This window comes from Brienomyrus brachyistius, chromosome 14 (assembly GCF_023856365.1).
Source record: "Brienomyrus brachyistius isolate T26 chromosome 14, BBRACH_0.4, whole genome shotgun sequence".
Lineage (NCBI taxonomy): Eukaryota > Metazoa > Chordata > Actinopteri > Osteoglossiformes > Mormyridae > Brienomyrus > Brienomyrus brachyistius.
Window position 1 is genome coordinate 21,775,394 of NC_064546.1, and position 12,889 is coordinate 21,788,282.

General features: G+C 50.6%; 1 protein-coding gene across 1 annotated transcript in view; it reads right to left on the reverse strand.

The window, feature by feature from the left end:
* The window catches only part of pacrg (PARK2 co-regulated), a 69,586-nt gene extending 57,147 nt beyond the window's left edge, over positions 1–12,439 (reverse strand). The window contains exon 1 of the mRNA XM_048975633.1: positions 12,113–12,439. Within this exon, the coding sequence (XP_048831590.1) occupies positions 12,113–12,196 (84 nt within the window). The 5' untranslated portion in view covers positions 12,197–12,439. The remainder of the gene's footprint in view (positions 1–12,112) is intronic.
* Between the last annotated feature and the right edge of the window lie 450 nt (positions 12,440–12,889).

Genomic DNA, 12,889 nt, shown 5'->3' on the forward strand with positions numbered 1-12,889 from the left:
CGAGCCGCCACGGCATCCTGGGTAACGAGATACCGTTCGACACACACCACATGGCGTCGGCGCTGCTCCGGACCGGCCCAGCGCACCACATTCCAGCTTGTGTCCCCTTCATGCTACGGGGGGGCGGGATAACTGCAGGTACAGAAACAAACACGCGAAGGCAGCGAAAGCACAACCACTAGTTATGTGACAATCGCCCACCCCGAACCCAGTGTGGCGCCAGCTAGCTGAGACTGCTAGGTGACCCGGTGAAAACGTATTACTGCACCCATCCCAAGGTAGATCTTGGTGCTGAATACATTCTGACTGGCCTCAGGCTGCATCTGGACATTAACTCAAGTACACTGGGGTCTAAAAGTACCTCCAGACACTACACCTGCTAGGTCAGACCCCGTAATGATCAACCCCCATCCTACTTCTCCCAAGGAGGACCATGCACTGACCCCAGACCAGCTGGTCCAAGGGGGGAGGACGCTTATGGGGCTGCTGTTTAACCACCGAGAGTAGCACTGGGCAGGTGGGGAAAGGGAGAGAGAGCGAGGCAGGGAGAGATGGGCTCGGAGACCCATCTTTTCCGAGGGTGAGATCGCTGTGGCGATGGCAGCGCGGCACGTAGGACATCCATCAAGCTGCCGGGGAAGACGCCACTGCTGCCCCCAACGTTGGGAAGCTTCTCCGAGGGGCCCTGATGAATGTGCAGTGGGGGGCTGTCACTGCGCTGTCAGCTCGGGTGAAGCAGCCATTTTCATCTGTCTCCACCCCCCAGTTCTCCTTCTTTTTAAAATTTCATTTAGTGGCGTGTGCCCAGACTACGCGGGCATGGGGAGGGAGGAGCTGGGGGTGAGTCAGCCTTGGCTCCCTGAAGGCCAGGCGGCCCGTCACCGCGGGCGGCCCGATTTGCTCTCTTTACTAACGGAGCATTGGGGACCAAAGGCTGGTGAGTGGGGCTCCCTTCGGGCGAGAAACATCTGCCGAACAATACAGCCGTGATTGAGGCTCGTAATCAGGCCTCGCCTGGTCCCACACGCGGTGCCAAATCAGCAGCAGCCTCACGCCGCCCTGGAGCAGGTGACCGGCACGCCGGCAGCACGCTAGATGGGGAGTGAGCCGAGAACCCTGGTTAACAGCAGGTCCACGTGCGCAGAGGAGCTCCTGCATGTGGCACACGCACGCTGGCGCAGCTTGTGAGGGAATATGACATCTAACCAGCAGGAGCAAGGTCACCCAGAGGCCAGCGTCGCAAGCCGGCGAAACCGAAAAATCATTTCACTGTGGAGAAATAAAGCGGAAGTGTCAGCTTCACGGCCCTCGGCGGACAAACGGTGCTCTCTGCCTGCTGTTTGACTTTGTTTTTCATTTAATTCGGGGGCCTTTCGGGGCAGCTGATCTCCCTGCAGCGCCTGTGCTGGGTAGCGTGAGCCGCTCCACCATCCATTCTGCCGAGCTGGTCTTGTGCGCCGGCATGAATCACAACACACGGCTGAAAGGGCAAGCTCACTGGCATTGCATTTGAGCGGCAAGCGCGCGCGCACACACACACACACACACACACACACACACACACACACACACACACACACACACACACACACACACACACACATACACACACACACACACACACACACACAGGCAAACATGTGCGCACACAGGAACATACACAAATAGGAACACATAGATACAGACACACACACACACACACAAATAGACATACACACACAAACACACATAGAAACACACACGCAAACACACATACACACACACACAGATACACACATGCATTCCTATGATTATCTTTGTATTGATTTTGATAGCTTATGCTATCAATGGTTATGAATGGGTTGCCAGTCAGCACAGGACACAGCTGACATACACTCTAAACGGGATGCCAGTCCAGCACAGGGCACAGCTGGCATACACTCTGAATGGGATGCCAGTCCAGCACAGGGCACAGCTGGCATACACTCTGAATGGGATGCCAGTCAGCACAGGAAACAGCTGACATACACTCTGAATGGGATGCCAGTCAGCACAGGACACAGCTGGCATACACTCTGAACGGGATGCCAGTCAGCACAGGGCACAGCTGGCATACACTCTGAACGGGATGCCAGTCAGCACAGGACACAGCTGACATACACTCTGAACGGGATGCCAGTCAGCACAGGACACAGCTGACATACACTCTGAATGGGATGCCAGTCAGCACAGGACACAGCTGGCATACACTCTGAACGGGATGCCAGTCAGCACAGGAAACAGCTGACATACACTCTGAATGGGATGCCAGTCAGCACAGGACACAGCTGGCATACACTCTGAACGGGATGCCAGTCCAGCACTGGGCTATAACCATTATGTTACATTTAGAAAGCAAAGACACTGGCAGGAATTTGCCAATTATCCTTCCTTTTACTGCCGCCCCCCCCCCCTCCCCAAGTTTTGTGTCAGTCTCTGACCTTCCAGAACCACATGGAAGCTTATTAGTACAGTCTCCCCTATACCTCCTCGCACAGGAAGACTGTGCCTTTAATGAGGCATGGAGCTCCCGCACACAGGAACCCAGGTCCTCCCAGAGACACCTTGGCTCCCTGGTAAGCCCAGGTCTTCGGAAAAAGTCAGGCCAGGCAACATGATCAATGTCTGGCACAAACTGAGACTCTCAGGGTTTAATGTGGGAGACAAAAGCTCATAAGTACAACGATCCATCGGAGAACCGATCAACACCAGCTTCTGTTAACACAGCCATGGCCTTTGACCGCTGAAAAAGGAAAGCCCATGTGATGCTTAATGGCATCTAGTACATCAAACACCGCCTGTTGAAACAGACACGGTGAAGTTCACCAACAAGAATACTGCCCCCTGGTGGGACAGAGGCAGCAAAGCACAGTGAGGCCCACACAGCTACTGCAGCTATACCAATCACAACCTGGCAGAAAATGTTTCCATCTAATATCAGTCCAAATCAGTCCAAACTATGGTCCAACATGATGTTCCTGCGTCCCCCCACCCATGATGCTCTTGACCTCCCTCCCCCATCCATAACGTTCCTCACCTCCCTAGCTGCTGGTTGCACTGAAAATGTGCCTCGAAAGTAATCCTGCTAAGCTACATTAATAATTATTATGATTAGCATACACAGCAGGCGGCCCCAGTGAGGGAGCAGGACACCTGGACTTCCTGCGAGAGCTTCCAGCATGTAGGGAAGTGTGACGGCACTGAGGATTCGATTAGGGAGATGGTGTTGGGAGTGGGAGGAGTGGCGAGGAAGGCAAGAACCGGAATTCAAAAACTGGAAAAGAGAGAAGGTATTCATCACATCTTTTAATGTGGGTGGGGCTGGAATGTGTGTCACATGTTTGGAAAGGGCTCCCCTGCCGGTCATAACAGATTACGTGAGCTGGGGATACGAGACAGTGCATTATGATCCCGATGCTACATTTTGGGCGCTGTAATGGTACGGCTGTCTGCTATCAGCCCACATCAGAGTTGCACCCACACAGCCTTTGTGCAGCCCAGACTGAGGTCATGGTGATGGCAGCAACCACTGAATGAAGGAGACAGACCATCTATTAATCTCTTAAAGGCTCATTTCATGAGCGAGAGACAGCAGTGATTAACTCCAGCAAAATGAGCAGCATGCAGGTTGTAGCAAAGGAGCCATATGTGTGTGTGTGTGTGTGTGTGTGTGTGTGTGTGTGTGTGTGTGTGTGTGTGTGTGTGTGTGTGTGTGTGTGTGTGTGTGTGTGTGGGGTGGGGTGGAGTGGGGTAAATTACATTGTGCCGATGAAATGTCCCCAAAATGTGATAAACACCTGTTATTTTGACTTTTTGGTCATTTTTATAAAACTCATTTTTATAAAAATCTGTAATTATAATCAAACAATTAAAACAGGAATGGACAATTCCCAAATATATAAATACAATCGTGTATTTCTACGTGTATGCGTGCACATTTGTCTGCATTGCTGATTTTGTGTATAGATTTTTCTGTGTATGCAGTGCTGGTTCCAAAACAGTGGATGAACTGAGGCTTACAGCTCAACAGCATCCTCCACCCAGCATCTCTGCCCTACATCTTCCATCCTCCATCCCCAACCCAGCATCCTCCACCCAGCATCTCTGCCCTACATCCTCCATCCTCCATCCCCAACCCAGCATCCTCCACCCAGCATCTCTGCCCTACATCCTCCATCCTGCATCCCCAACCCAGCATCCTCCACCCAGCATCTCTGCCCTACATCCTCCATCCTGCATCCCCAACCCAGCATCCTCCACCCAGAATCTCTGCCCTACATCCTCCATCCTGCATCCCCAACCCAGCATCCTCCACCCAGAATCTCTGCCCTACATCCTCCATCCTGCATCCCCAACCCAGCATCCTCCACCCAGCATCTCTGCCCTACATCCTCCATCCTGCATCCCCAACCCAGCATCCTCCACCCAGCATCTCTGTCCTACATCCTCCATCCTGCATCCCCAACCCAGCATCCTCCACCCAGCATCTCTGCCCTACATCCTCCATCCTGCATCCCCAACCCATCATCATCCACCCAGCATCTCTGCCCTACAACTTCCATCCTGCATCCCCAACCCAGCATCCTCCACCCAGCATCTCTGCCCTACATCCTCCATCCTGCATCCCCAACCCAGCATCCTCCACCCAGCATCTCTGCCCTACAACTTCCATCCTGCATCCCCAACCCAGCATCCTCCACCCAGAATCTCTGCCCTACATCCTCCATCCTGCATCCCCAACCCAGCATCCTCCACCCAGCATCTCTGCCCTACATCCTCCATCCTGCATCCCCAACCCAGCATCCTCCACCCAGCATCTCTGCCCTACATCCTCCATCCTGCATCCCCAACCCATCATCCTCCACCCAGCATCTCTGCCCTACATCCTCCATCCTGCATCCCCAACCCAGCATCATCCACCCAGCATCTCTGCCCTACATCCTCCATCCTGCATCCCCAACCCAGCATCCTCCACACAGCATCTCTGCCCTACATCCTCCATCCTGCATCCCCAACCCAGCATCATCCACCCAGCATCTCTGCCCTACATCCTCCATCCTGCATCCCCAACCCAGCATCATCCACCCAGCATCTCTGTCCTACATCCTCCATCCTGCATCCCCAACCCAGCATCCTCCACCCAGCATCTCTGCCCTACATCCTCCATCCTGCATCCCCAAACCCAGCATCCCTGCCTCACACCCCCTGGTCCAGCACCTCCCAGCCCTCTTTCTACCTCAGTAGACAGCAGAGATCAGGCATCGACCTGCAGGGCTCCATGTCCAGTGACCAACACCACTCTCATTAAGATACTGATGTGTCTGACACAGCCTGACACGCCGCTGCACAACATCGATGTCCAATTACGACAAGCGACAAGATATATATCCCTCACAGAGCCCTCGCTTGAAGGCACAAGGGAGTGAAATCAATGACATTAAAAGCATGAGATGAAGGGATTATGAAAAGCAAGCAACAGATTCACTGTCAATTTCCCGATGTTTCCATCCTCCTGTTTAATCTTGCAGTTGAAAAAAAAAACCCTACTAATGAGTTCTTATGATAGGAGACAAAAATATGAACATAAAAAGGTAAGTTACATAAATGGCAAACAAAATGTTTCATGGAAAAGACAAACCGTGTAAAAGCACTAGGCTGGCTCAGCACTACCCTGAGGGGGCAAGAGAACGCAGCGTGTCCCTGGGGAGAGTCCCCCCCCCCCCCCCCGATTACCACTGGAACAGTGTTGTGAACTACATTTTAGCTACATACATCATTTTGGTCACAGTGGCTTCTTAAGCACCATGATAATGGTTTAAGCTATAGCAGCATCTGCAGACCTCTTCTATGTCTTTAAATTTTCATACATTTTAAAAATCAAAAAACTTTTATATGAGTCTGACATCTCGGAGAAGTCAGTATAGAAAAAACCCAAACAAGTGACTGCTCTTGCCACAGAGTTCTTGATCATGTTAAGTATTGGTGTGTGTCTCAGAGTTTGTGTGGGTAACTTTGTGTATTCGCTCAGGTGTCTTCACATGCTGTTGTATTCCTATCACTTGTTTTTGCAGTGAAGAATGTTTACACCACCAGCCACATGCTTTATGATCAGTGTGCATTATTACTAACTGCCATTGTTATGTTCGTATTATAGCTATATATCACTTTTTTATAATATAGAAACAGCTCACCTGTCTCCTGAGCAGTTTATGCACATGATACTGCTTGCTCTCCGGTGTGGGGTGAAGTTACTCACAAAAGTAACCCAGCGGCAGCTGAGTATAAAGAGTCACAGTCACAGAGTACCCAACTGGTTGACTGAAATAAAACCTTGGTCTGGATTTGTACTTTCTGGACCTGAACTTTCCACCTGTCTGTAATGTATTACATCTGTGAGTAACTTCGCCATAGATGTTAGATTTACATATGAGCAGAGTAGCATGTGCACCTCAGGTATGCAGGTGTCTGTGTGCGTGTGCGTGTGTGTGTGTGTGTGTGTGTGTGTGCGCACCTAAAGCTGACAGCTGCCAGTCACGCACTCAGGGTGATTGATGGGGGTAGCTGTGGGGGCAATATGGGGTGGGGTGGGGGGTGACGCCTGCCCAGAGGCTCAGATGGCCGTTTATTTGTCATGTACAGCGAGACAGACACCAGAGAGGAGAATAATAATGACAGAATGGACAGCCTGCTCTGCCCCCCTTCGCAGGTCTTATCAGTGGGGAGGAGATGGGCCCCAAAACCAAGCGCTACAGGTCAAGGTGGCACACGAATCAGGCGAGTGTGTGTCAGTGTGTGTGCGTGTATCTGTCTGTGTGTGTGTGTCAGTGTGTGTATCTGCCTGTGTGTGTGTCAGTGTCTGTATTTGTCTACGGAGCAATGTGTGTGTCAGTGTGTGTACGTGTATCTGTTTGTGTGGGTATCTATATGTGTATTTGTGTGTGTCTGTATGTCTGTGTGTCAGTGTCCGTGTGTCTGTATGTAGCTATGTGTGTGTGTGTCAGTGTGTGTGTGTGTGTGTGTGTGTGTGTATGCCACTGTCCACCCCTAGCTGAACTCTGCTTTTCCAGCAGATGTCAGACCAGGACCAGCATGCCAAATTCCATCATTACTGGGCACTGTAGAATCTGCGTGGCCCTGAGAGGTGACGGTGGGTAACGAGAGGTGAAGGGGTGGGGGACACGTGGGTGTCAATAAGACACGGCTCAATGGTAGGGACCAGTAAAGCCGACCAGGACGATTATTTACCATGCAGCGTTTCGTCGATGGGGCATGTGCGTGGGAACCATGAATTTATATTTCTTTCAGCTATAAAACCAACGCAAAAAACAAAATGAACTTTTCCCCCTGAAAGGTTCCCTCGGATGTGAGGCTGGCGGGGGCCGATCTCGGCATCACATTCACAGATCACACTGACAGAAATTGGGCCTCGCTCACGGATATACAACTAAACAGTGACTCAGTTTATCTGTCACTCCCATAAACGCCTCCTCCCCGTAACCCTCCATGCCGGCCTTGCCTGCCGGAGTGGCTGACGTTTTCTCCCTATATTTTGTTCTGACGGAGGTCTGCAACCCCCCACAGCCACAATACAATACCACTTTTTTTTTGCTTTTTTTTAACAGCGGGCTGAATCAGAGAGGCTGGCCCGTAGTATTGATTTGGTTTCTTTGGTCACAAATACTTTATAGCATAATAGGCTACAGCATCCAGCCCATTCCCATTAGGAAGCCTAAGAGCCTGGTTGCTACCCACAAATCACAGTGCTCCTGCCATATCGGGCGGGGAGGGTGGGGGCACCCGCACCCATGGGGAGCTCAGCTGAAACAACCAAATAAACACCACCTCCCATTCCCCCTCCAAATAACGAATCATTCCATTAAATATTTAAAAGCTGATAGATTCTGACGCACAAGAGCCATTGTGTGGGTGATGTTAAATAATTTAGGGCTAAAATCTCCTCCTGACAGGTTTGAAGTCAATGGTTGGATTTGTCACCCCTGGATAACACTGGAGCTAGCAGCACACTAGGCATCATATACCAATACGCTAACGATACTCTGGTGAGATGCTAGCAGCACACTAGCCATCAAGTACCAGTGCACTAACAGTACTTTGGAGAAATGTTAGCACCACGCTAGCCATCATGTACCAGCACTGTAATAGCACTCTAGTGAAATGTTAGCAGCACGCTAGCCATCATGTACCAGTACTGTAATAGCACTCTAGTGAAATGCTAGCAGCACGCTAGCCATCGTGTACCAATACACTAATGGCACTCTCAGACATCCCTCCTCTCCTGGAAGCTCCGGGACTCCACCCTCTCACCCTGGTTGGCAAATTTTACCCCACCGGAACCAACCCACCCATCTGACCCCCAACTCCTGTTTCATAAATCTTGCAGCTACCACCATCCCCCCCTCACCCCCAGTCTCACAATACTCCCTCCCCTCCAGCTAGTACTATGCATGGGCAGTATCTAATTTTAACACCGTCCTGTGTTAATACCACGGTATTTATGGTATTTTAAAAAGCAATGCTATGCTGGTATTTCCTGATAAAATTGGCTGAGCGGGAGGGAGGACTGGGGTATTTCCAACGAGTTTGACCCACCCCCCCACCCCCCAGCTGTCTCTAATCTGGCTCCCTAAAATCAATTTGCCTCAATGACATCATTAAGGTGGGGTGTGTGGTACTCTGCTAGCAGCATGTTAGCTGTGACGGAGAGAGTAAAAGCCTTGGTTACATGAAATTACACCCAACCATTTCCACTTAGCAAAGGAAAAGGAGCTCCGTGCTAAGTGGGAGCGTCTCCCAAGCTGGCTCACAGGAGCCCCCCAAGGCGTGACTGAAGACCCCCGTCGTGTAAATAACGTGCTCAGAGAGGAAGTACCAGGCTCTCACTGTCAAAATACATGCAAAATAATAATGTCAGGCTGCCCCACGCCTCAAGCTCTACTGTTACCTATTGGAAGAACAGGAAGAACAAAGAGGTAGGAATAGGACACAGTGACCGGGGGAAAAGAAACACACACATAAGCATGTCACAGTGCAGGACGTCTGCAGGTAACTGCAGTGATGGGAAAGATGAAAAAAAGCGGGACAAGCGGCACCACAGGGCCTGCAACGAGTCACTTGCTGCTGCCTCACCTGCCTTTGCTGACTCTAACTTGGGCTGGGTAAAGGCAGCACCCCAGAGTTACGGTGTGGCCACTGAAGGAGGCCTCGCTTATCACAGGGAAATGTCCTCCTCAATCCTCTCCCGCTCCACTCCTCTGTGAGACACACCTTCGTGCATCACACCGGGAACGACCCCCACCCCCCCCCCCCCCCCCCGAGGTGCTGACGCCATGCACTCAGGGCAGTGATGGAGACCTGGAAAGGGGGCCTTCGGAAGGAGCCACAGCCATTCTCTGCACGTGAACGGCGGCACTCTGACCCTGCTGAGGGCAGTTAAGACAGGGTTACAAATGCATTTTTGCCAGTGCGACAGTTTCATGAAAACTCCAGGTTCTGTGTAAAACTCCATTTGCATACAGTGAATCTGAGTAACCCGAGCCATTATGATGCTGTCGTGATGCACCATCAGGAAGATGCAGAAAGTCTGGATTCCTGACAGCAGAATGGCTGCCCAGAATGGCTCAATGCATTGCTGCTATGGGCTACAGCACACCACCGCATATGGCACCACACCCAGCCTCCAGTGAGAGGCACAGACTGAGCACTGCTGCTGCGTGAACTGCACATGGCATCATCCGACCAATCAGAGCCAAGAGGAACATGTGCATAACTAAAATAACACATTCATACAAAGGACATAATCTTAATAATCATTCTTCTAATTAATGCAAAAAAGTAACGCAGAAAATATAGATATAACATAATAAACATATAACCACTGCAGTGTGTAAACCACTTTAGCGGCTGTACACTCAAACATTCTTGATAAAGAGCTAAATAGCAGAAGATTAGCAAGCGTGTTTGTGTGTACATGCGTATGTGCATAAGTAACCATGTAGAGGGGATATTATAATAAATTAGAATGCAAAGCAGTTGAATCCAAACATAGCAAATGGAAGTGGTTTAACTTAAGGGGGCACACATCCACTCTGGCTCATAATCACCACCTCCCATTAGCAAAGTCGTTTGTCAGGGAGATGTGTCAGACTAATCTCACATCCCACACTGGGCCAGCGCCCACCTCCACACATGCACTGCACATCCATTCGCTCAGCCACCACCCTTTCTGTGCCTGCTTGCCCAGTAGCATGTCTATTCCCTCTGGTACTTTGGGTTGGTGCTCCCCCACCCAGCAGTATCTCCTAAACAAATAAACACACAAGCAGAGTGAGACGTGTGAGGCCCAGTGATTGGCCAAAATGCAAAAGCGCAGTTCTGAATCACGGGAGGAGGTGTGTGAGCCGAGTCCCGCTGGTACACATGTGCGGCAGGCTAATCAGGGTCACCTCAAAGCACGGAGTATTGTGTGCGGAGAGGGCCGCAGGTGGAGAAAATACTAATTTAATGTTATATTAGGGGCAGCGGCTGGTCACACGCTTCACAAAACAGGGCTTGGGGTAAACATCCGGCTGTATGCATGAGTAAATAGGAGTGTGAGCAATGCAATGCGGAATGTATGTGGACTGCTGAAGGACGGGGAGGGGCAGAAAAGCCACTGGCTGGTGTGAAGATGGACACGGGCCTCTTCCTGACCTTCTTTTGGAAGAAGCAGCCTCAGGGGCAGGCTTGGGCCCAGCACCTCCCCAAACCACAGATCGATGCCACCGCAGCCAGAGGATCCCCAAAAAAATCCTGATGACTTTCATTTCCTCCTGATTTATCTTCATTTTACGCTGACAGGAGGAGACCGAGAGGCCATCTTACTTTGCGAAATGAGGCCCAGTTTCACAGGACAGGAGTTCTTCATCTCTGTGAAATGAGTGGCGGGGTGGGGGGTCTGCCTAGTCCTCGCCGGCCCAGGTTCATGGGCACATGGCTGTAAAATGGACAATGCAATATGCGTCTGGGCCACACAGAGCCTGTAATCACCGTACAGGACAGGGCCTTATAATGAGCCTTTAATAATGATAAATAATATCCAGAGGGTGCTGTCTCACCTCCCAAGCTCCTGAAAGGATGGGATTTGATAACTTGGAAGGGGGGGTTATGGGGGTCAGACGTCTGATGTTTTTTTCTGCTCTGTAATGCATTGGCAGCAGCTCTATCTCCACGCACACACACAGACACAAGCGGCCACACACCCTCCCCTCCCCTCCCCTCCCCTCTGCACAACGAGCCCTGCATGAGTGGGGGCTCGCCGCCACAGACCACCGCCAACTGCTTCATCCGTTATTCCTCCTCTCTCTTTCCTTCTTCAATGACCAATTTTTCAGGCTGCTGAATAATCATTTCCAGCAATTTGCATCTCCTTCTTTCACATGGCCCTGCCTTCACTGCACATATAACGTCTGGGGAGCAAAGGAGAGTGAGGCAGGGGGGCAAGGAGCAGCTGGGAGGGGGTATCTCCCCCTTCCTCCATCATCTCATTAATGCCCACCCTCACCTGATGGAGTCCAACATCGGTTGCAGGAGTTTGTGTTACACTGCGGTACAGAGCACAGCTCAATCAGGGCACACATGGCGCTGTATGGCGACCCTGAGCGGCTTAGCAGAGGGCAGGGTGACGCTCCCTACGAGTCACTCTGCACAGAAATTACAGGCACCACATTATACCTACTGCTGTTTTGCAGTTTATTATATTTATTAAATAATATTGGGTTATATTTTGTGGTGTTTGCATTTGCGTGTATTTAGGTAGCTGATTTAAATGAAGTTAAAATAAGCGGCCTGCAAGGCGTCAGCCGGACAATACGTTTGGGGATGGGGTGTCCACGGTGACGAACCGCGCGGTAAACGCTAGCCACACATTTCGCAAAATGAGCGTCCAACCGCGAATCGCGTTTTCAGTTCACAGAGTTCCATCAAATAGTTGAAATGCGTGGGAAGAAGTGAGGGACAGTTAGGCAACAGAAATAAATCATTACATGAGCGCGAGGACACACAGATACCTTCTCCGAGGGGATTCCGCACAACTCACCACGGAGTTTTTCATTGTGGACTTCACCGTGAAGCCCTCCGTCTTCAGCTCGCTCCTCTCTCGGGCGCTCTTTAACCCTATCATTCTTCTGCTCACGGGCGGCCCGGTGTCGCCGAGACTCAGACAGCTGAAGACCTTGGCGTTTATGAGGCCGGCTAGCGCGGCTAGTGCGGCAACTCGCTCGTCGACATTCACGCGCTGCTCGCCCGTTGCTAGGAGCCGAGACGCGTGCCGGTTGCTACTGAGGCGTCTCCGTAGCTGTGGAAACGGCGTGGCGGCGGGACGTCCAGCTCGCGGATACGTACGGTGCGTCACAGAGACTTCCAAGCTGAGGTTATATCGAAGACGCTGACTTGTTCATTTTTTGCATTTTAAAATGTAGTGAAAATGTTGGAATTGTTTAGAAAGGGGTAGGGAGAAAAGTATCTCACGTCTTTAACGACTAGTGAAGAGGAGTAACCTAACAAAAATAAAAAGTCGAAATAAGTGGAGAAAGAATGTATTGTGGGTTTGAGTATGTATGCTTGTAGCCTGTACTCATTTCTGTAGAATCCTGGACAGGAAAGTCAACCAAAATCAGGGGTGGTCCTAGAATATCCTGGATGGGTGGTAACCCTACCTATACATTTCATCAGGGTATCCTTAAAAATACATCAATGCAAATGCAACTTTGCTGAATATAAAAATTTTGAACTTGAATCATTAGATAGATCTAAATTGTTTTTTATTTGTATTTAATATCAAATTAAATACACAACCTGGGTATCAAGATCAACA